The sequence below is a fragment of the Myotis nattereri genome (assembly GCF_964212035.1).
Source record: "Myotis nattereri genome assembly, chromosome: 2".
NCBI classification, from domain to species: domain Eukaryota; kingdom Metazoa; phylum Chordata; class Mammalia; order Chiroptera; family Vespertilionidae; genus Myotis; species Myotis nattereri.
Genome location: NC_138076.1, coordinates 213779435 through 213802731, shown reverse-complemented (window position 1 = coordinate 213802731; position 23297 = coordinate 213779435). Strand labels below are relative to the sequence as shown.

General features: G+C 57.2%; 1 protein-coding gene across 4 annotated transcripts in view; it reads right to left on the bottom strand.

Moving 5' to 3' along the window:
• The window catches only part of FAM118A (family with sequence similarity 118 member A), a 27414-nt gene extending 4117 nt beyond the window's left edge, over positions 1 to 23297 (bottom strand). The window contains exons 1-8 of one of the 4 annotated variants that reach the window (XM_081083824.1): positions 23060 to 23297; positions 13369 to 13424; positions 12488 to 12743; positions 9056 to 9244; positions 5895 to 6023; positions 4660 to 4945; positions 3212 to 3241; positions 2388 to 2465 (exon numbers count right to left, since the gene is read on the bottom strand). In XM_081083824.1, the coding sequence (XP_080939950.1) occupies positions 2388 to 2465; positions 3212 to 3241; positions 4660 to 4945; positions 5895 to 6023; positions 9056 to 9244; positions 12488 to 12743; positions 13369 to 13415 (1015 nt within the window). In that variant the 5' untranslated portion in view covers positions 13416 to 13424; positions 23060 to 23297. Of the gene's footprint in view, positions 1 to 2387; positions 2466 to 3211; positions 3242 to 4659; positions 4946 to 5894; positions 6024 to 9055; positions 9278 to 12487; positions 12744 to 13368; positions 13425 to 22321; positions 22525 to 23059 lie in introns of those variants that run through there. The other 3 variants (XM_081083823.1, XM_081083822.1, XM_081083821.1) reach the window with 3 other exon arrangements.

Sequence of the window (23297 nt, the reverse complement as noted above, 5' to 3'; positions counted from 1 at the left end):
ACCTCCTTAGATCCAAGAGCCAGTGTTCCCAGTGGTCGGAGTGGGGCCATCCAATTATAACTCCACAGATCCATAAGGGACACACTCAGGGGGCTGACTCAGTGAGCACCAAAGCCCCACTGAAGCAAGTCTTGCCCCATAAGGGTGTCTTCAGCACAGAAGTTCTCCCACTGTAGACACAGCTGATTCTCACAGCCAATTGGCCTGGAGGTCAAATCCTCCCAGTATTACCTACAACAATCAAGGCTTAACTACAAGACTGTGCACAAAGCCCACAAAGGGGTGCACCAAGAGTGTCCACCTCAGGTAATTGGGGAGGCTGAGCCACCGGGCCCTAGAAGACACTTAGCACAGAAAACCACTTTATCAACACAGGGAAGCATAAAAAATGTGGAGACAAAGAAACAGGACACAAATGACAGAAATGGAGGAAAGCAAACTACTGGATATAGAGTTCAAAACCACACTTTTAAGGTTTTTCAAGAACTTTCTAGAAACCGCCAATAAATGCAGTGAGATCCTCAAGAAATCTAGTGAGACCCTCGAGGTTGTGATAAAGGACCAACTAGAAATTAAGCATACACTGACAGAAATAAAGAATATTATACAGACTCCCAACAGCAGACCAGAGGAGCGCAAGAATCAAGTCAAAGATTTGAAATGCGAAGAAGCAAAAAACACCCAACCAGAAAAGCAAAATGAAAAAGAATCCGAAAATACGAAGATAGTGTAAGGAGCCTCTGGGACAGCTTCAAGCGTACCAACATCAGAATTATAGGGGTGCCAGAAGATGAGAGAGACCAAGATATTGAAAACCTATTTGAAGAAATAATGACAGAAAACTTCCCCTACCTGGTGAAAGAAATAGACTTACAAGTCCAGGAAGCACAGAGAACCCCAAACAAAAGGAACCCAAAGAGGACCATACCAAGACACATCAAAATTAAAATGCCAAGAGCAAAAGACAAAGAGAGAATCTTAAAAGCAGCAAGAGAAAGAAACTCAGTTACCTACAAGGGAGTACCCATACGACTGTCAGCTGATTTCTCAACAGAAACTTTGCAGGCCAGAAGGGAATGGCAAGATATATTCAAAGTGATGAATACCAAGAACCTACAACCAAGATTACTTTATCCAGCAAAGCTATCATTCAGAATTGAAGGTCAGATAAAGAGCTTCACAGATAAGGAAAAGCTAAAGGAGTTCATCACCACCAAACCAGTATTATATGAAATGCTGAAAGGTATCCTTTAAGAAGAGGAAGAAGAAGAAAAAGGTAAAGATACAAATTATGAACAACAAATACACATCTATCAACAAGTGAATCTAAAAATCAAGTGACTAAATAATCTGATAAACAGAATGAACTGTTGATTATAATAGAATCAGGGACATAGAAAGGGAATGGACTGACTATTCTTGGGGGGGAAAGGGGTGTGGGGGATGCGGGAAGAGACTGGACAAAAATCATGCACCTATGGATGAGGACAGTGGGTGGGTAGTGAGGGTGGAGGGTGGGGTGGGAACTGGGAGGAGAGGAGTTATGGGGGAAAGAAGAGGAACAAATGTAATAATCTGAACAATAAAGATTTAATTAAAAAAAAAAAGAGAAAGAAATTTGCAGTGGACAGCAGTGTGAATCCAAGAGCGGGAAGAAGATGGGCATAACCAAGGAAGCCACAGATTGTTCCAGAATGAAGAAACGGGGAAATGGAGCACGGCATACATAAGAATCCAGAAAAACACTCTCATGGAATTCAATACCAAGTGCCCAGACAGGCGCCCACAGAGCACTGGGAACGGGGTTGCACCAGACCAGCCGTGGGCAAACTACAGCCCGCGGGCCGGATCCAGCCCGTTTGAAATGAATAAAACTAAAAAAAAAAAAAAGACCGTACCCTTTTATGTAATGATGTTTACTTTGAATTTATATTAGTTCACACAAACACTCCATCCATTCTTTTGTTCTGGCCCTCCGGTCCAGTTTAAGAACCCATTGTGGCCCTCGAGTCAAAAAGTTTGCCCACCCCTGCACCAGACCCTCTTTGACGGGAAACCTGGGCGCCTAAGACAGCAGTCACCCTTGGGTGGTGGTGGGGTGACTGAAAAGTGGGGGGGGGGGGTTCCCAACACTGCTCTGCGTCTGGAACCGGATGGGATACGTGGGTGTATTCACCTTGTGAAAATTCACTGCTGACCTCACATGTTCTCTACGTATTTTTTTCAGCAACACGTTAATGTAAATGAACAGAAGTGTCTGGAGTGGGTCCCTCGGGCAGTTGGAGTGACAGGCATCCCTCTTCCCTCCTCCCGGACAAGGGCAGTGAGCGGCAGCGCCGGCCCCACCCACAGGCAGGCCCCCTGGGGCCCACAGGAAGCCTGGGTACCTGAGGGCCGGAGCTGCTTAGAAGCTTCAATTCCGTTCTCCTCCAGCTTCCTCTTGGCGCAGTCCTGGCACCCGCTCCCTGCGAGGAGACGAGGAGACGCTCGTTAGAAAGCTGCTGCTCCACGCCCTGAGGCCACACCCGCTCAGCCAGGGGCTCAGGAGGCGGCCCTGGAGGCCGTGGAAGGGAGACAGCAACACAGCCGTGTCCCGCACAGACGCAGGGGAGCGGGGAGCTGAGCACACAGATGTCCCTCTGTCATTCCTGAGCTGCTGTGATCCCGAACCGCTTTCTTCCTGAACTGAGCCCACCGCTCGGAAGAGCCGTGTCTGGGCCACTGAGCCCAGCGGGAGGGAGGCGGGGGCTGCACATGGAGGCCCCGCTCCCAGCTGAGCCTCTTCTGACCCACAAACTGCCCAGCGTGCAGGCCAGAGCCCCACTCACCCCAGGAGGCCGCGGGCAGCCTCGTGTATAGACAGAGGCAGGCAGAGTGGAGCAGTAGAAAAAGCATTTGCATTTCAAACACATGTTAAATAGAACATTTTCTAAAGCTTAGAACCTTTGCAGTTAAACTTCTGAAGGGGACGGGCCATGACCACCCCTCAGCTGATGCCAAGCCGGGCTGGGGGACAGGAGTGTCCTCGGGCCGTGTTCCACTGCACTGTGCTCCCGGCGGGGGGGGCGCTGTCGCCCCTTCCCGGTGGCAGGCCTGTCCCAGCGCTACTGTGTCCTCTCAGGCCGGTGCTGAATGTGAGGACGTGTCTATGATTTACAAATAGCAGCAGGAAGGCAATGGAACGTGTCGGCAAAACCAAGATGCGCCTTACCCAGCGTGGTGCTGTCCGCTCTGTCGGCATCTGGAAGAAAGGAAAAACAGTCAGAGACGGAGGCACGTGCGCCCCTCCAGCTGCAGGGGTGGTGAGGCTGCTGCCCAGCGTGGCCACCGTCAGCCCCAGGCTGGTTAGGGTCCTTGCTCTCCACCTCGAAGGGGTCACCCATGAAGCCCCGGCGCTGCAGGGGGCAGGGATGGCACCGCGGTCACCGTTTCTGTCCTCACCGTGTGCCACCCTCCCCAGCCAGGAGAGGCACCTCACAAGCCAAGTACAGATGTCCCCGAGGCACAGACTGCAAGGCCCCCAGCGCTCCGGGAGCCGAGCCCATGCAGGCTCACATCAGGTCCTGGTGCCCGGTGCCCACGGCCTGTGCGTGCGGAGGCGAGAGGTGGCGGTCAGGGGCAGAGGTGGCGAGAACGCCATCCCTCTCCAGAGCCATCAGAGCCCTGCTCAGGGACACCGGAGGGGGACGGTTCCCCCTGCTGAGTCCAGGACCCCATTCCAGCTTCAAAGCACCTGAGCCCCAGCCAGGCACATCATTCACTTCTGAGCTCAGCCCACACCTATAATCAGCTGCTGGCCGCACTGGGGACCGTGCGTAAACAGGAATAGGGTCACAAATGTGAACTTCACAGCCACGGGCCACAGCGCAGCTCCCTGCTCCTCGGTAAGAAACCGGCTCTTCCGTTGGTCAGCTCGACTCAGGGCACAATGGCAACGCCCTCAAGCGGCCCACTTTGCTATTTACAGAAAGGGCTGGTGGGGAAACTCAGGTGCTGGAGGGCGCCATGGTCTCGGTGACTCTAGTCCTCACAGCTGGTCCCATCTGCTACCATCCCCGTGCTGCGCCCAAGGCCGTGTGGGGGCCTGCGTTTCCTGTTACTCTTCAAGGACAGCCGATACAGGCTCTTCCAGTCGCGTCATCCATGATTTATAAGACTCCAAGCCGGCAGCTGCCCTGTGTCGAGCTGACCGAGGTAGGAGTCGCTCTGCAACCTCGGTCACTCCCGGCAGGTGAGCACCTCCCAGGAGAAGGGCCAAGGAGAGGCAGTTAACGAGCTCGGAAGGTAGGATCTGAATGAAGCTGTCGTCCTGGGCGCCCTCTGCCCGCTGCTCTGTGAAGGGCAGGCGTGCAGCATCGGCCGGACGTGCTTTCCGCCCCGGGCAGCTCCTTGAAGCGTGGCCTCTGCACCTGAGCCGATGTGTGCGGCTCCACGCACAGCTGTCGGCTCCGCAGACTACACTGTCACCCGGTCCTCCATGATTAAAGTACACGGGGACAGTTTGGGGAAATAACTAAAAGCTGGTGAATTTAATGGTATGTAAAATAAGAGCTCAAAAAACATCTCCGTTTTATTTTGTGGTGTGTAGATTATATCTAAAAAAAAAAAAGGAAACGCTGGCAGGCCTGGGGCTTTACGCGGAGAGCGAAGGCTGCGTACCTGGGCTCCGCTGCCGGCAGATCTGCGTGGCCAGGTCCTGCACGTACCCCGGGAAGTGGTCGAAGCAGGCCCCGTAGGACACGACCTTGATGCCGTGCAGCAGCATGTCGGCCTGGTGCTTGAAGAAGTGGTCCTCGCTCTCCTTGAGCACCACCATGTAGTGCTCCAGGTCCACCTTGTTGGGCACCGAGTACAGGAAGAGCGCCTGGAAGATCTGGTCGCGCAGGGTCTCCCCGCAGCCCACGAACAGGAAGGACCTGGTGCGGTACAGGCTCTGGAACACCTCCTGGGGGACAACGGGGCGTGAGCCGCTCGGCTGGCGCTCGGCAGGGCCCGGCCCACAACTGCGCTGCTAAGTCATCCGCTCCGGGCAGCCTGCCCCAGAGCCACTGAGGAACAGGCAGAGGCAGCCCTGTCTCCAGGCCGCAGGCAACGTCCAGGTTACACGAACCGACGTCAGCACAGCCTGCAGCCCACCCTGCCCACCGATTCTGAGCTGAGTGCCCACTCAATGCAAATTTTCTAAAATCGTGTACAATTTTAAAACACAAAATAAGGACATGAAATGGAAATGTGCCATTCAGAACTGCACATGCCACACCCTGGAATTAACGTGTCTCAGTGGATCACAGACAGAAACTTTGGGGGGGCAGGAGGCTGGCGTCAGGAGAATAGGGTTTGGGGAGGGAGGGCAGCAATGCTGAGGAGGGACCAGTGACAGCAGCCAGGGGGGTGGGCACAGGGAAAGAAAGGCTGCGTGGCGTCACTCGGGCCTGCAGTGGGGCCCGATCCCAGTGTGGGATGTGCAGGAGGCAGCCGATCAATGCTTCTCTCTCACTGATGTTTCTATCTGTCCCTCTCCCTTCCTCTCTGAAACCAAAAAAATATATTTAAATGAAAGGAAGAAAGGGAGGGAGGGAGGAAGGAGCAGATGGACAGAGAGAGCAGTGGCCAGAGAACAGCATCACAGACCCTGCGGGTCTGCACATCAATCGGAAGAAATTCAACTGTGTCCCTGAGCCGGCGCAGGACAGCTGGGGGCGGAATCAGGATGGACCTGCTGTAAGGAGCCCTCGCCAAGCACCCTCTGAGCACCTGTGCGCATGGCAGGCCCGTCCCCCGGACCGCACAGGGCGGGAGGCAGGCCCGTCCCCGCAGCCCTGAGGTCCCGAAGGGCAGGACTGCCTGGAGGTCTGGAAGCCAGGCGGCTACCAACAGAGTCCCAAGGGCCGTACCATCACTTCCGGGTCTTGCGTGACGTCCTTGTATCCCGAGGGGTCCAGGACCATCCCACAGGGGTCCGTGTAGAGGCCGTGGATGTGGAGCACTCCGTACTTGATGTGCCCTCGTGCCCACTGGAGGACCTGCCAGACATCGGAGCGACAGAGGGAGGATGCTGGTGTCACTGGAAACGGCGGGAGGGAAACCCCTAACCTGGATTCGTGGTCTTTCACATCTACTTGGAAAGAGTGAGGTGTCTGTACTGCTATACCAGTGGTCGGCAAACTGCGGCTCGCGAGCCACATGTGGCTCTTTGGCCCCTTGAGTGTGGCTCTTCCACAAAATACCACGTGCGGGCACGCACGTACAGTGCGATTGAAACTTCGTGGCCCATGCGCAGAAGATGGTATTTTGTGGAAGAGCCACACTCAAGGGGCCAAAGAGCCGCATGTGGCTCGTGAGCCGCAGTTTGCCGACCACTGGCTTATACCTTTAAGGCCTAGAGTAACTCCGCTGCTGGCGCAGTCACTCCTGTCCCATCGCATCAGGAAGGCTCTGGAGGCAGAGACGGGTGGAAAACACCCTCCACGCCTGCGATCACAGCGGCCGCTGAGACTGACCAGGGACCAGGGGCGGGAGGACCTCGCTTCCTTGTTCCCTGGGACGTTTCAGGGGCTGCTGGGCATCTGACGTGCCCACCCTGAGAGAAGCGTACGGGAAAACGACTAGCAGAGCCCTACGTGATGTCCGCCCAACGTCCAGCACAACGGTCCTTCACAGACGCAGCGTGTCCGTTCCCGCTTATGCCGGGGCTTTCTCCGCAGCAGGCGCCGCTGACAACCCAGACAGACAGACGGACACCAACAGCTCTGACCCAGAACAAGCAGATGGGCAGCCACATCTCCGCCACCTGCCACCTCATTTATCCCAGAGACACCTTTACACAGCGAGCAGGCCTCCCGGTGGGACCAGGTGGCTGGGGCACAGCAGGTGGTCTGTCCGGAGGGGGCAAGGGCACTGGGAGGCTGTGCAGCACCGCGCGGGGCGGACAGCCTGTGCCCAGGCCCGTGTGCCCGGCCGCCCGGCTGCTGTCTCGGCCCAGCTGGGGAGAAAGGCTCCCAAAGCGAAGCTCTCGGGTGCGAGCCGCGCTCTCAGCCAACTCAGGCCTGACTGAGTCGCGACCTCTAGCTTCCTGTGTGCGGAGGGGCCCAGACCGTCCCCCATGAAGCGAACCAGACAGCACAGCAGCAATACTGGCTCCCAGTCAGACTAGCACCCTTGTGAGCACACACCAAAGGACACGGCTGCCAGAAGAGAAGTCCCTCAATGAAGCTACATTCCACCTGAGTGAAAAGGAAAACAAAAATGCCAAATGTTGCCCTGACCGGTTTAGCTCAGTGGATAGAGCATCGGCCTGCGGACTCAAGGGTCCCAGGTTCGATTCCGGTCAAGGGCATGTGCCTTGGTTGCAGGCACATCCCCAGTGGGGGTTGTGCAGGAGGCAGCTGATCGATGTTTCTCTCTCATCGATGTTTCTAACTCTCTATCTCTCTCCCTTCCTCTCTGTAAAAAAAATCAATAAAATATATTTAAAAAAAAAAAAAAGCCAAATGCTCACCCGTCCTGTGGGTGAAATGTACTGGATTTTTTTTTTTAATATATTTTATTGATTTTTTACAGAGAGGAAGGGAGAGAGATAGAGAGTCAGAAACATCGATGAGAGAGGAACATCGATCAGCTGCCTCCTGCACATCTCCCACTGGGGATGTGCCCGCAACCCAGGTACACGCCCTTGACCGGAATCGAACCTGGGACCCCTCAGTCTGCAAGCCGACGCTCTATCCACTGAGCCAAACCGGTTTCGGCTGGATTTTGAGTAAAACTAGTATTGACAAGACATGAGAAAGGGAACCAGGCGTCCCTCAGACATTTTGTGGGTTTGGTTCTGCAGCGCCGCGGTAAAGCGAGCGCCACAATAAGCGAGCCGTCCTCTTTCTGCTGGTGGGGGGTCCTGCCTTCAACTGGTTAAAAACGCAAACGTGTCAAGCGCAGTAAAGCGAGACCTGCCTACTCTCCACAGGGAGCTGGTGGGACTAGAAACTGGCAGCCTTGATGGAAAACCATTTAGTAATTTATATCACCATCTTTAACAGAGTCACACCCTGCCGTGGCCAGCGTGTTCAGTGGTTAGAGTGGCGGCGGTGCACCCAAGGGTCTTGGGTTCGAGTCTCTGTCTCTCCCCACCCTCTTTCCTCCCTCCCTTACACTCTTTCTGAAAAACAGTATCAAAAATACCCTCAGGTGAGGATTAACAAAAAAAGGTCATACCCTTTGACCCTGAACCTCTTCTAGGGACTTATGCTAAGAAATAAACAGAGAGGCATAGAAGTATAAGGATTTTCATTGCTGCATTATTTATCAGCGTGAAAATATGCTAATAGTAAGAGAGGAAAGGCAACAATTATACTTTAGTTTTACAATTATACTGTCCTTTAAAGTCATGCTTTTAAAAACAGTTTAATGGAGTTCTGGTCAGGATGGCAGAGTAGATAAACACTGCTCGCTTCCTCCCACGACCACATATAAATTACAACTAAATTCTACAACCGTCAGCCTGGAGAGCCACCTGCAGACTCGCTGAGCGGAACCCCCAGAGCCAAGGATATAGAGCAGCAGCCATGGCGAGATCATGCCCCAAAGAAATATGATCTCAGAGGCAAAAAATTAATTTAAAAAATTTAAAAAGCCAAACACAGAAAAATGCTCACAGTAAAATATTTGGGGGGGAAAGGGGATCAGGATAATAACTTCTATATATTGCAATCCCACCTTGTGGCGTTTTTTAAAAACAAATTAACCAAAGTTCATAGCACTAGGACTGCATGCTTCTGCTTTCCTTAGCGACTTCCTACGATCAATGCATGAACGCAGAGGAGAAACCCCAGGTCAGCAGGACAGAAGGCAGAGACAAGAGCAGCCCCGAGCAGCTCCGGGGAGGGCGAAGGCCTGCACTCGGCTGCCTGCGAAGGGACGGGCGCACAGTCCGGACCAAGCGGGGCCGTGTCTCGCCGTGGACAGGAGCGGACAGCTGAGGGCCTCTCGCAAAGACGGACCTCACACCTACCCCCAGCCTTTTCCCGCCCGCCCACTCCCGCCCCGGGCCCTCAGCCTGCACCTTGGTCTTGTCCTTCAGGTCCAGGGACTCCATGGGCCTGTTCTGCTGCTGCCCGAAGATCTCCAGCAGGTTGTCGTAGTTGGTGGTCAGCACCATGGTGCCCCGGTCCATCAGGCTGAGGATGGACTGCAGCACCTGCGGGTGCTGGAGGTGCTGCTCCAGGTTGTCGAAGATCTCCATCAGGCAGTCCTGGAAGAAGTTGGGCTTGGTGTCGCCCGTCCGCTACAGAAAGGTGGACGGAGTTACAACCACATCACCTCTCGGCAACATGAGCCCCACCCGGCAATACTCTGGGTGCGAGGGAGGGAAGGGAGGAGGAAGGGGACCCTGACCTCGCAGTTAATCACACTCTAGAGGAGGGACACACACCGTTTACAAACACATGATACATCAATGGTGCTAAGTGCTTTGGGGAAAGTGACGCCGGAAGAGGAAAGGGGCAGCTGCTGCTGGGCACAGGGTAGGTGGGTCGCAGGCAGGGGGGCCTCTGTGATGAGGGGCATTTGGCACGGGGGCCTCTGGAGAGTATCCCCGGAGGCGGGAACAAGCGCAGGCACCGAGGTAGAGCACAGGTGGGTCCAAAGGTGAGCAAGGAGCCGCCGCGCAGGAGAGGAGTGAGGGGCTGTCAGCAGGTGCGGCCAGAGGTGACCCAGCACCAGACCATGTGGGGCCTTGAAGACCAAGGGAAAGACCTTCCCTCCGAGAGCTGCCCACAACGGGTGTTCCCTTCTTTGGGGTCTAGGGAATGGTGAGTCTCAATGGCACACATGGCGGAGGATCCGCAGGATGAGAATGCATGTGGCCCTGGGTAGCACCAAGGGTGCTGTGGCCGTGATAAGAGCTGCCGCAGTGGAGCCCATGGGATGGGTGTGGGAGGAGAAGTAAGCAACTGGCGACAGGAAAACAAACGACTCCTGGGAAGAGCTGTGCTGGGAAGGGTCAGCTAAGCGGGGGCGGAAGCCAAGAGGATGCACTCCCAGGAAGAGCACCCCTCGCCAGCCACCCGCACAGGGCAGCCATGGGCAATGGAGCCAGGCTGTGCACTGGCACGGACCCCCTCGCCCATCCTCTGCCTCTCCATCGCCTCTGCTTCCGCTGTCCCTCAGAATTCACCTCTGTCCCCGCCCTCCGAGCCCGCTGATGTCAGCTGTCACAGGCTCTCAGATCATCACCGAGGCTGTGGCTCCGGGTGTAGGGAGCGGCTATAGGGTCAAGCCTCGGATTGACCTGTGTCAGGGCCACAAACAAGTCCCAGCTGGGAGGGCAGAGCCGTCTTAGCATAAGTAAGCTTAACCTTACAGCCCTCCCTAGTTCCTTCCCAGGTAGCTAATGGGCTGTGGGAGGTGCAGCAAGTGCTGCCAAAACAAGGTGAAACGCACAAGAACACTGTAAACATGCTGACCACTTCCCGTGTTTTGCTTTGTGTGCTCTGACTATAAAATAAAGCCTCGGCTTGGAGGCTCGGTTTTTTCTGTGTCTTCATCCAAGCACAGGAGACCCACCGGGCCCCAGCTGTATTCTGTTTTCTTCTTTAATCCTTCACCGCCTCTCCTCAGGCTCACCCTTGGCCGTGCTGGCACGGCACATCTGGGCACTCCCCTTTCTGACCCCCACCCCAATTCTGAAAACCCTCCCACTGTTCCTGGGGGGGTCTGCCCTCAGTACGCCCCACACCTCCATCCTCACCGCCTTGCCCACCTGAAAACTGGCTCTCCCACTCCCTGATCCCGGTCACTGTCGCCTCCCGCTGTACTTCCTTCAGCTTGTGCCGAGGGATCCTACTGCACCAAGGTCTCGGCACGCCTCCATCTCTCTCCTGCCATGAGCTGGTCCCATCCCACCATGGCCACCTCCCAAACCTCACCGTTACCCCTTCCAGACCTCTGCTCAGCCTCTCCCTCCACCTGCCCCGCTCTCTAGCCCCGGCAGCTCCCAGGACGTCCACCCCATCCGACCTGCAGCCAGGCACCTGCCCCCACTGGCCTGGTCTCTCCCTCCCTCGCTGCCAGGCTTCTCCCAGGAGCAGCTTAGATCCCACAACCACTACAACCACTACCTTGAGGAGCTTCCAGCCCCCCTGCCCTGCCCTGGCTTTTCTGGAACTAACTCCCTGGCAAATCCCAGCCCTGACTCCCAGCTCCCCACCGACCTCGCCTGCTGAACTCGCCTGGCAACAACTCTTTTTTATGAAGTTTTCAAAAGTAAAGAGAAGAGTAGAATGAAGCTCACCTCCCGGACTAAACAAGTGGCACCCCACCTGGCCTCGCCTCAAGTGCACACCCTCCCCTGGATGGGCAGGTCTGCCCAGCAGCCCTGCCACCTCTCAGTCCACTGACCCCTCCCCCTTCTGCCCACGACAGGCCCGGCATCTGGCCCTAAAGGACCAGAAAGGAACCACGCTGGGCTTCTCGGGCCAGTCTCTGTGCCACTGCTGAGCTCTGTGCACAGCACTGGGGCCCACGGAGCTGCACGTACAGAAAGGCAGCAGGAGGGCCACCCGTCCTGGGACCTCGCTGCTCATCTCAGAACACCCACATCCGGCACAGACACCAATGGGGACGCTGCCCAGACCCTGGAAGAATGGGTGTGGCCGCGTGACACTAGCCAACATGGTGGAAACGGAGTGGTCCGTGTTGGCGCAGCAGGAAGAGGAGCTGGGCTCCGCAGTCGGGCTGCCTGCAGGTTTCTACGTGAGAAACGAAGTGTAATCCCACGTAAGCCCGTGGCGGGGTCTCCTTCCACGGCAGCCTAAACGCTCCCAAGGCCAGCTTTCCCCACTTTCCTGTGCTGCGCCTCCTTCTCCTCCTCCTCCCCTTCCTCCTCCTGACCCAGTCCCCAGGCGACAGCTGTGCTTCTCCAGTAAACACCGGGTGAGGAGAGGACCTGTCCTGGCCCTGCAGGTCTGCTTCCCAGGTCTGCGCCTGCGCTGCAGCTGGCCCGTGTGATGGTGACCTGCCACACACCTGTGCAGGGTGACCTCACTCCTGCACCGACCCCGACTCCAGGCATCACTCAGCCACAACCTCATGCAGCACCAAGTGCTTCTCTCCACCAGGTCCCGTCCACCTGCAGACGAGCCAGCACTGCTCCCACCTTGAAGTGCTTCTAGGAACCACTGTCACCGCAGAGATGCGGCTGGCCAGCCCCGGCCCAAAGCGCACCTCAAGGCAACCCCTCACTGAGTGACAGGAAACCACAAGGCTCGACCCAGCGCAGCCAGAAGACACCCGACAGCCCACAGGCAGGCTCCACAGCCAGGCTGTGTCAGGAGCCCCCGGCTGTCCCTGGCGTCACTGCTTCGAGGCGGGATTCTGAGGGATGGGAAGATTCCCGGCTCCTCAGCCTGACGCTTCTGAGCAAGACACACGTAGGCGCTAGACTCACCACCTGGCCCAGAGCCAAGTAACCCCGGGACACCTGAGCAGCACTCACCGGTGACATCTTCCGGATCAGATCGTGGGCAACGACCAGCAGGTCCCGGTCCTTCATCACCTTCCTGCGGAACTGGGCCGCGTCCCCGGGGTGCAACACGTCCAGCTGCTCCGCGGTCTCGATGACGGCCTCCAGGCAGCTCCGCCAGGAGCAGAGCGCGGGGATGCCGGGGGCCGCGGCCGCGCTCACACCCGTGCCGATCACCAGCAGCAGCTCCTGCGGCTGTTTCTGGACGAGGCTTTTTAAAAACTTTCTGCTTAAAAACGGAGGAGAGAATGAAAGTCCGCGTGAAAGGGCGGCGCCCGAACAGAGGCAGCGCATTCGGGGACGCGCGGGTGCTGGGCCCTGTCGGCCTGGCACATGCGCACACGCACATGCACGTCGCCCGCCCGCTGCTGCAGCAGGAGCCCTGCGTTCTCCGTCCGTCTGCACGCTCCATCCCCATCCCACAGGGGACGTGGGGCAGCAGCACCTTGTTCAGCGAGTCCCAGGGTGAAGCGCACAGCGAAGTGCTGTGCCCTCTCAACAACAAGCACAGCCATTTAATTCGAAGCCGCAAAGAGCTCGGAAACCATGACGGCGGCGAAATGATCCCTGCTTCCCGTGACAGAAAATCCTGCCAAATGCTGGTTTTCTGCCACTTACCTACCCCCGCGCTTTGCAAGAGCAGCGCTTCCGACCTGGCGTGACCTGGGTCTCCGGCAGACTGCCCCCCGCGGCCACACCGTCTGGCCGGGGCCCCTGACCCTGCTGCTCCTGGGAGACCAGGTCCTGGAGGCTTACCAGCCCCTGCGGCTCCGTCAGACCCACTTCTCCCCTCCCTCTCGCCGCTGCGGGTGACAGAGCTACCAAGCCGCACCAGTGGCGTTCACTTGATTTACCTGGACTTTTGTTCACTTCTGTGTGTTGTCTTTTCCAGTGAATCCATCTGTGAATCCTGAAGAGAGAAGTTAGTCAGAAGCGACTTCCATTTCCCAGATGGAGCTGTGTGGTTAGTGCCGGGAAGAGGGAAGGGGGGTGAGCAGGGGTCCCGGGCGTTCGCTTACACTGGGCCCGAGAAGCGTCAGCACAAAACACGCGTCAGCGGCTCCTGCGCCGCCGTCCCTCCCCCGGGCTGCGGCTCCGGCCTCTGCTCCGGACGGGAACGCCTGGGGAGGGGTGCTGGGTCCTCACGCTGCCCCCCAGGGCTTGTTCCCGAGGAGCTTCCACCGGAGGAAGAGCCGGTGAGGCGCAGCGCAGTGCAGGCGGGAGCTGTGTGCTCCCCGCACCGGCACTGGCACCGCATCTGCCGGCGCTCGTGACCCTCAGCAAGTTCCCAGATGCCAGGCCTCCCCGTGGCCATACTGACATCCAGTCCAAAGACATCATCGCAGTCAGAGGGCAAGCCCTGGCCGGATGGCTCAGTGGGTTGGAGCGCCATCCCGTACACCACAAGGTAGCGGGTTCAATTCCCAGACAGGGCACATACACACCTGGGTTGCAAATTTGATCTCCGGACGGGGTGCATAAGGGAGGCAACCAATCGATGTTTCTCTCTCACATCAATGTCTGTCTGTCTGTCCCACTCTCTCTCTCCCCTTTCCTCACTCTGAAATCAATAAACAGTCAATTCTCCACTTACACAAAACAAGACCTTAACCAGCTAGGTCGCCATTGCCAAACGATCTCCACATTCTATCATTTTCCCAGAATCCCATCCCCCCTAATTCCAGAACTATTTACTGGAAACAAGAAAATATACAGAAAAATAACGTCTGAAAAAAGCCCTGAATCCCACCACGAGCAACAGCTGCTGTTACAGGTACATGTTCCCGCCACACATTGCACTTCAAACTGCATGCTCATTTGAGAGCACTGTTCACATCCTCCTCTTTCCATGCGTTAGAACCACAGCACTTCCTGTATGTTATGAGCATGATGCATAGGTGTAAGTGTACGGCCACATCCCTGGAACCCTGCCTCCCTGACATGCCCTCATTTCCTTTATCTGCATCCCCAGCCTCCAACCCTCATGCAGGACGCTGCCAGACACTCTAACCACCACCCTGTGCACGAAGTGTCCCCACCTTTTGAAGGGATGTATGGGGAGTTCCCGAGAGGCAGGACTGCTGAGTTACAGGATGGGAGCCTGTGAAACACGCCAGCTCGCGCCACCAAGCTGTTTTCCAGACAGCGGGCAGCGGGGTACGTAAGCGCCTCTCTGCAGTATCCTAACCAGCATGGGGGGGTGGGGGGGCGGGCCACCGTTTTTAGATGTGTTGTCTTTTTTCCCTCAGTTAGAATCAGGTCACCTAAAATAATCTTCCAAGATCTGTTTCTAAGCACATTACGCTTCAGAGCACACGGAGCCTACAAATGTCCCCTGAAGATGCCTATACTCTGTCACTAGGTGTCACCCAGGGGCAGGACTCGGAGCTTCCCCAAAAGGCGTCTGCGACTTCCTCCAAGCGTGAGGAACCCGTTCCCCAGCAATGAAAACGGCTCACTGATGCCAGCCAACTGCCCGGTAACAGACAGGCAGGTGCGGGGCCCTAGCCACCCGCTCCCACCAGGGGTCAGATGGGTTTTGACTCTCGGTCAGAGCACATGCTTAGGTTGTAGACTCGATCCAGAGTCAGGGTACGTATGGGAGGCAACCACTAGACCAGCCGTGGGCAAACTACGGCCCGCGGGCCAGATCCGACCCATTTGAAATGAATAAAACTAAAAAAAAAAAAAATAAAAGACCATACCCTTTTATGTAATGATGTTTACTTTGAATTTATATTAGTTCACACAAACACTCCATCCATGCTTTTGTTCCGGCCCTCCGGTCCAGTTTAAGAACCCATTTTGGCCCTCGAGTCAAAAAGTTTGCCCACCCCTGGTCTAGATGTTTCTTTCTCACATCAATGTTTCTCTCCTCCCTCCCCTCTCTAAAATCAGTAAAAAAATATATACATATATATGTGTGTGTGTGTGTATATATATGTATATATATATACATACATATCTTCAGGTGATTGATTTTAAAAAAATTGATTAATTAAAACATAAAAATCTCTAATTCTTTTAATTATTGTTCAACTGCTTTTGATCCTCCATATATCCATGGTTATAGCGACACACTAAAAACTGAACATTGCACGTACACATCTGCAAAAAGGTACGAACAATGGAAACTTTTATGGGCTGGACTTAACTCCTCATCAAGTGATTTCAGAGTTTCCCGAAAGAACAAGTTCTCGCTCTGACAACTGGGCCCCTGCGGCGAGCTTCGCCGGCTGGTTGCTGGGGAAGGGCTCCAACCTCTTCCTGGGCCTGAGCTGAAGGCTGGAGCCAGGTCAGCTCCACACGGAACCTCCCCAGGCTCGCACTGACTCTCCCGGCAGCTGAGGGGCCGCCTGGAAGCACCAATTATTCCGCAGCTCCGCTCCGCTCCGCGACTGCAGTGAGGGCTCAGCTGCCCATATTTAGGCATTTAAGTCCGTGCAACAGGACCTTACAAGACATTACCTCATTTCCTGTTCTCCAGCAGCACAATCACAGAGCCGCATCTCCGTACCCTAGAAAGCACTCCAAACCTCTTCTTGTTTGCACACAAGGCCAAGCAGGAGACACCCAAAGCCCGGAGCACGGGACCCTAGAAGTTCAGCACGTACAGCGAGCCCGCGTGTGCGCCCATCCAGCTCTTCTAGGCCAGTCGGGTTCCAGATAACATAACAAACGCCTCCAGGGACTTTCAGAAGCTGCATCTTTTGGTTTCCTTGGTGATTCTGTTGTCACCACAGCTTGCAGGGCCAACGCCAAGTCATCACAGCAGCCCATTTCTTCCCACGGACCCAGCGGCGCTTTCTAGCAGCACCATGGGCCCGGCACAGACCCGCGTGAGCAGCTCCTGCCCGTGTCACCTAAAAACCCAAATAAGTCTTAGCAGGACGCTTTCTGCTTCACTTGTGAGATTAGGAGTATTTTATGAACTAGCTTCCGAGTAGCCGCAGATTGCCTTATTCTTTGAATTCCCAGCATCCAGCACTAAATAAATGCTCATCAAACTGAGTCCCGATGCATAAGAGAGTAAACTACAAACACCAGCTGTCATTTACAGCTGGCAAAACAAGCCCCGCCCTCCACTCCCTAACCCACCTGTTAAAGACCTCCCCCCTCACCACTGCGCCCCCTGGTAACCATACCCTTATATAGGCCCCTCACCCACTGACTCTAGGCTTGGTCATATGACTTCTTTGGCCGATGGGATATCAGCAAGCAAGCAAGCGTTTGATAAGTGCTTTGCCCTGGTGTCAGCCTGGGCACTGAAGGGCCGTGGGTTTGATTCCCAATCAAGGGCACATGCCTGGGTTGCAAGTTTGTTCCCAGGCCTGTTCAGAGCGCATGCAGGAGGCAACCAATCAATGTGTCTCTCTCACATCAATGTTTCTCCCTCCCTCCGTCCCCCCCTCCCTTTCACTCTCTCTAAAAATGGAAAAATATCCTCGCTGAGGATTAACACCACCATCACAACAAAGAGTTTGATAAGCTCTGACTCGAGAGCCTGCACTCTGGAACTCTGCCCTCCTGGGAGGGTGAGCCAGTGGTGAGCCCCAGCACCAGAGCTGACAGCCCAGCCCCCCCCACCCCGACCCAGCCAGGGACAGAACCTACAACCAGCTAAGGCCCTGGGGGGTGTCGGATGCACTCGCCAACCCCGTCTCCATAGCCATGACGATTAGAAGGATGAGAAGGAAGACCAAAGTGTCAAGAAAACAAGAGTGACCCACATCAGAAATGAGGGACTGCTACGGAGTATAAATGTGCTACTCCCAGCAGACCCGAGACTTGGAGATACCAGTTTAAGTGTAATCCATGTAACCGGTGTCCTTCCTGAGGACTGGAATGTCCTTAAAGGGGCCAAAACCCATCAACTGTATTCGGACCACCTGGCAGGTCTGGAAGACTGGGAGCCATGGAGCAGGCACTTCCCAGCCCCCCCAAACACTGACACCGCAGGTCCCTCACACCGTGCCCCCCGTTCCTCTGGTTGCATCCCCACAACTGCCCTCGAGGCGCTCTGGTTCCGTGCAGACTCAGGAGGGGCCACAGGAGCAGAAATCACGGCAACAAGAGCAACTCTTCACGTGCGTCTGACAAGCACACCCGCGACCACCCGCGACCACCAGCGTCCCCTGTGCTGTGGTTATGGTTTCAGGGGAGTTCGATGAGCATGAGTAGGTGCACCTGCGCGGGAAACAGGTGCAGAGGGACCACAGGAAGCTTCCAGAACGGCCAGGGACGGCAACCTCTCCACTGGAAGCAGCGCGGGCCCCAGGGGAAGAGCACAGGTCTGGAGGCGAGGAAACCCCGCCACTTCCCCGCGGGAGGCCGCTCTGAACCTCAGTTCCCAAATCTGTCACATGGAAAGTCCGCTGCACACACCACCGGCGCGCTGAGGGGCAGGCGCAGAGCTGAACATAAATGCTGACCTGCTACTGCGGCCGCCTCGGCAGCCAGCGCTCTCCCTCGCTGCAGCACTTTCCCACGCAGTCACTAGAACTGCATATTAATGCACCCACTTGCGGGGGGAGGAGGGGTGCAAGAGGATATAGGGGGAATAAATGGAGGTGGAAAATGAATTTTTAAAAAACTTAACCACAGTTCTGATAAAATGTAACTCCTTCAATTTACAGAAAACACAAAGCCTTAATTTGAACACATGCTACTAAACCGATCACTTTTATTGAGTCAATGAATTATGATGGGGGCAGAGAGAATGTTCATTTTGTAATAATCAAAATGTGCTCACTTGCTTCTTGAAACCAGTGCCTCCAGAGTTGCTTGGGAATAAATGCTCAAACCAAGAAAATAACAAAATTATGAATAAAAAATGTAAAGGTCACAGTTTAGTTCAAAAAGCAACATTAATGATGGCGCTTGGCGCCCTGCCTGGGGTGAAGGGAAAGTCCTGAGCATTTTACACGCCTGGCCCCCCAGCCACCCTCTCCGTACCCTAGGAGTGGCCTCTGCCACCGCTCACCTGGCCGCGCCACTCAACCCTCTCGGAGGCCAACCGCCGCGGAAACAGTCACGCACGTTTTCTCCTGATGTCAGTGCAGCTCAGACTGGCACACAAATACACTTGGCATTTTACTGGGAACCCTGCCAACCGATAAATCATTAACTGCTTTACAGTTTGTCCATCAGCTCCGACACGTTGCCTAATTCAAATAGATGTGTTCCTAGCGATAAGCCAATAATGGTCAAACACACTAATTCAGAGGCCAGCACTCATCCGTCCCACGGGAAACCAGCGATGCTCTAGATTCTAGAAAGCAAACCTCCGACTCAACTTAAAGGGACAGACTCCTGGAGCTGGAGGATCCTGGAGACCATGCGATGCCAAATGCCTCTTACAGAAGGAACATGGAGCCTCCGAGGCAGTGACTGGGTCAAGGTCCCCCCGGAACTAGGGGCCACTCACTCCTGTTCCGTCACTTGCACTGCGCTGGGCGCTCATTCCCTGGTCGACGGTGCCTCCAACACCTCACCCACGGCCCTAGCTTCTGCCTTTACCACCGAACCTTCCACCACTGCTCGGGAACACGCACCCTAAAGTAACAATCCCGCAGTGGGGGTGATCCGCAGTTCCACCTGCTGCCTAACGGTTAGGCCGTAACCCATTCATTCTCCAAAACCTGAGAGAAGCCGGTGGGAAGACGTCAGAGGTCGAGGAGTCGGACAGGGGGGCTGGGCAGGAGCAAGGTTGCCCTCGGGAATGCTCGCTCCTGGCAAGACCCTCAGGCTCCTGGGGGCAGGAAGTGGGGTCTCCCTGAAAGAGCCCAGCCTTGGAAGTTCAACGACCCGACACCCCTCGCTCTACCATCGGACCTGCTTCCTTCATCTGCACAAAAGGAATACTACTTCCACCTCACAGGACTGTGGGAGGCAGAAAAGAGATGACAATTAAAAGAACAAGCCGAGAACCGCCTGCTTCCCACCAAACCCTCTGCATTTGACAATTCTGCTCCCCGGCCACGCGAGTCACATTCTACACGCGTGAAAGCCGCGAGGAGCGCAGGCTCGACCCCTGCATCAGCTCAGTCTCCCGTGAGCACCCTGCTGGCCTCCCCCTCCCTCCCGAGTCCAGACTTCCACCTCGTCCTGCGGCTTTGTCTCCCTAAGTCTCCCTGCCACACCCCCTGCCACTGCTCCGGGCCCCCCAGCTGTCCCTCCAGCCCTCTGGCCCCACTGCCTCCAGAGCGATGTTTCGGACGGACACGCTGCAGGTCTGCCTGCCGAGGGCTTTCCATCACCCTCAGACCCGCCGGCCACACCCTCCGGGTCCTGCTGCTTCTGAGCACCAGCCTCTCACCCAGCCCCGCGGCGCCTGCACCTCCTGCGTGGGTGCTGGGCTCCCTGGGACACCCGACGGTCACCCTGCGGCGGCCCTGGGGGACCACCTGCCCTTTGGCATGAAGACCACGAGGGTGAAAGCTCCCGGCGGCCATGCCCAGAACTCCGCCGGCTCAGGCAGGAGAGAGCCCACCCTGAAGCGCAGCTGTGCCGGAGGAAGCCAGGCGCCACTGCCAGCGCCCTGCCCAGGTCACTGCCGCCCTCCCGTGGTCTTGCTCCCTCCAACCGTCCTCCTGCGCCCGGACAGTGAGGGTCCCAAACCACCAACACCGCCCTCGCCTACTTGGCTCAGTGGAGAGAGGGTTGGCCTGCGGACTGAAGGGTCCCGGGTTCATTTCCAGTCAAGGGCACGTAACTCGGTTGCAGGCTCGATCCCCGGCCCCGGTTGGGGCGCATGCAGGAGGCAACCAATGGATGGCTCTCTCTCACATCGATGTTTCTGTCTGTCTCTCCCCTCCCCTGCACTCTCTCTAAAAATCAATGGAAAAATATGCCGAAACCGGTTTGGCTCAGTGGATAGAGCGTCGGCCTGCGGACTGAAAGGTCCCAGGTTCGATTCCGGTCAAGGGCATGTACCTGGGTTGCGGGCACATCCCCAGTGGGAGATGTGCAGGAGGCAGCTGATCGATGTTTCTCTCTCATCGATGTTTCTAACTCTCTCTTTCCCTTCCTCTCTGTAAAAAATCAATAAAATATATATTTAAAAAAATATATATCCTTGGTTGAGGATTAACAACAACACAAAAACCATCTTCACTCCCTCCTAAACCCTCCCACGGCCTCCCTTAAACCGTAAGCCCTTCCAGGCTTCCAGAAGGTTCCATGCTCTGGTCATGACTCCCTCGCCCGCCTCAAACCCTGCACTGGGCCAGACTTCCCAGGTTCTCCCATTGTGGTCTCTCCTCGGAACACTTCCCTCACCCTCCACTGACCAGCCCCTCTCCCTTCCCTGGCCAGGGAACGTCACTGGCTCAGGGGGATGACAGAGGCCATAATTCCAGAAAGGGCCGCCCTGGCTGGTTTGGCTCAGTGGATAGAGCGTTGGCCTGCGGACTGAAGGGTCCCAGGTTCGATTCTGGTCAAGGGAATGTACCTTGGTTGCCCACACATCCCCAGTAGGGGGTGTGCAGGAGGGAGCTGATGGATGTTTCTAACTCTATCCCTCTCCCTTCCTCTCTGTAAAAAATCAATAAAACATATTTTAAAATAAGGAAAGGTCCAAGGGCATGGGGGCCTCGGAAACAAAGCTGCCCCCCCCCTTTAAAAGCCCCTCTAACTCCACCCTGAGAACCTCTTTCCTTACGGGAGACCATATGGCTCCAGCCACCTCGCCCCAGGATGGATCTGTGCTCCAGACATAACTCTTGGTTTCCAAACCCGGTTGCTTTGTAGCTGCCTCCCTGCCGTGCCACCCTGTCCCCTCGGCCTGGCATGGCCCTGGCAACCTTCAGGCATCAGCCCGCCCCTTACCTGTCACTTCCTCCCCTGGGAGGAGCCCTCCTGAACAGCCTTCTGAGAACCCACCCCTCCCCCCTGAGTTCAGGCCGCTACACTGTCATCATCATATAAAAACTACCTATTTGCTTCCTCCCCTCCCCCCCCCAAGGGGGCCCTGAGCAGGGACTGAGTCGCCTCTAAGTCCAGCGCCAAGTCCTGGGAACCATCGGGCATTGGAACAATGTTAGTGCCAGGAGGGAAAGATGAAGGCAAGCCCCAGGCACCCTCACCTGCCAGTCCCTCACCTGCTTCCTCCCCCGCCCCGTCGGCTCCGACTCCAGACTCCTCAACGCCAAGGAGCATTAAAAGTTAAACACCGCCCCGCTCGGCCGCCGCCACAGGCAACGCGGACGCGAATGTGGGCGCGGAGAGCCCGGCCCCGGCTCCTGGGGTAACCAAGGGTCACCGGGTGGCCTATTAGCGCCTCCGCCTGTATTTTACCATCGGGAATTCACAACGCCCGCGGCTGCTCACACACGCCCACGCTCCGGGGCCTCGGGCTGAGAAGCCCGCCCTGGGACCCGCCGCGGTGGAGAGGGCGCCCCACGGGCCGGAACCCGGGGCAGGTGGGGGGCGGGGGCCGGCCGGGCGCTCAGGACGGGCGGCACCCAGGCCCCCGCGGCCCAGGGGGTTGTGAGGAGGCCTGTCTCAGGGTCCTGAGCGCATCCGGAGGGGGTTCCTGGGGGACCCCGGGCCCTGCGGTGGTGGGAAGTCGTCCCGGGGAAAAGCCTTACGGGTCTGGCGTGCGAGGAGTCCTGAGAGCGGCAGGCGCCGGAGTGGCCGGGGACCGGCAGGCCAGGAAGCCGGGGCGGGCCCCGAGGAGGCTGGGGGCTGGGTGTCCCGGGGGAGGGGAGCGGGGCTGTTGGGAACCGGAGTCCGCCGGGGTCTCGGAGGTGGCCGGGGACCCCGGGAGTGTCAGGGGGCCCGACGGGCGCCCTGCCCGCCTCTCACCTGCGGCGCCGCCCGGACGCAGGTCGGAGCTCGCGCCCCCGCCGCCGCCTCCAGCTCAGCGGTCCGGTCTCCGCGGTCCCGGCGGCCGCACGCCTGGCGCTGGGCGGGGCCGCGGGGGCGGCTGCGCGGCGGGGGCTGCGCGCGCACCCGGGAGGCAGCAGAGCGGACGCCGCGCCGCCCTGAGCTGCGACTCCCACGATGCGGGCCTCGGCGCCGCCACAAAGCCTTCCCCCCCCGCGCCCGCCCCCGCCGCGCGACGGTTCCGCCCCCAAAGCAACGGTCCTGCGGGGGGCGGGGCCAGAACGCGCGCCCCGCCCCGAGCCGCCGGCCCCGCCCCCGTGGGAGGCCCTGCTCCCTCGGGCACAGGCGCAGGTGGGTCCCGCGGGCGAAGAGGCCCCGCCCTCTGAACCTGCGTGGGCGCCCCACGTCCCCCACTGGCCGCGCAAATGGGGTTCCTCAGCTGCAAAGGGGGGGCTCCTGGCAGGGACGTGGCGGGCATCAGCTGCTATGGGGAGCGCCCCTCTGCAGCATCCCGCGCCGCCCTCCTGCTGCCCGAAGACCCCTGCCCTCCTCGAACGGCCGATCCCCTCCCGCAGCCCGCGCTACTTCCTTGCAGAGTTCTTATCTCCGGATGCAGGACACTCGTTTTCTCTCTCCCTTCCGGTGAGAGCCGGGTCTTGTCCGTCAAGTCCACACCTGCGTCCCCCGAAGCAAGAACGGGGCAGGATGGGCGCCCACCTGTTTATGAATGCCGGGGTGTCCTCCTAGTGCGCAGCCCTCGTCAACAAATACTCTTCCTCCGAAGCTGATAATGGGGTCAGGCCCTCTGACCTGTCGCCCCGCCCATCTGTGCCCGAGCCCCCGCCTCCTGGGGTGGTTGAGAGGTCTACATGAGCCGGCTTGGCACAGGGCGGGCACGTGGGTCAGTGTGCCCTAGTGATCCTATCATCCCCGTCGCCTCCTCCTCCCTTTCTCC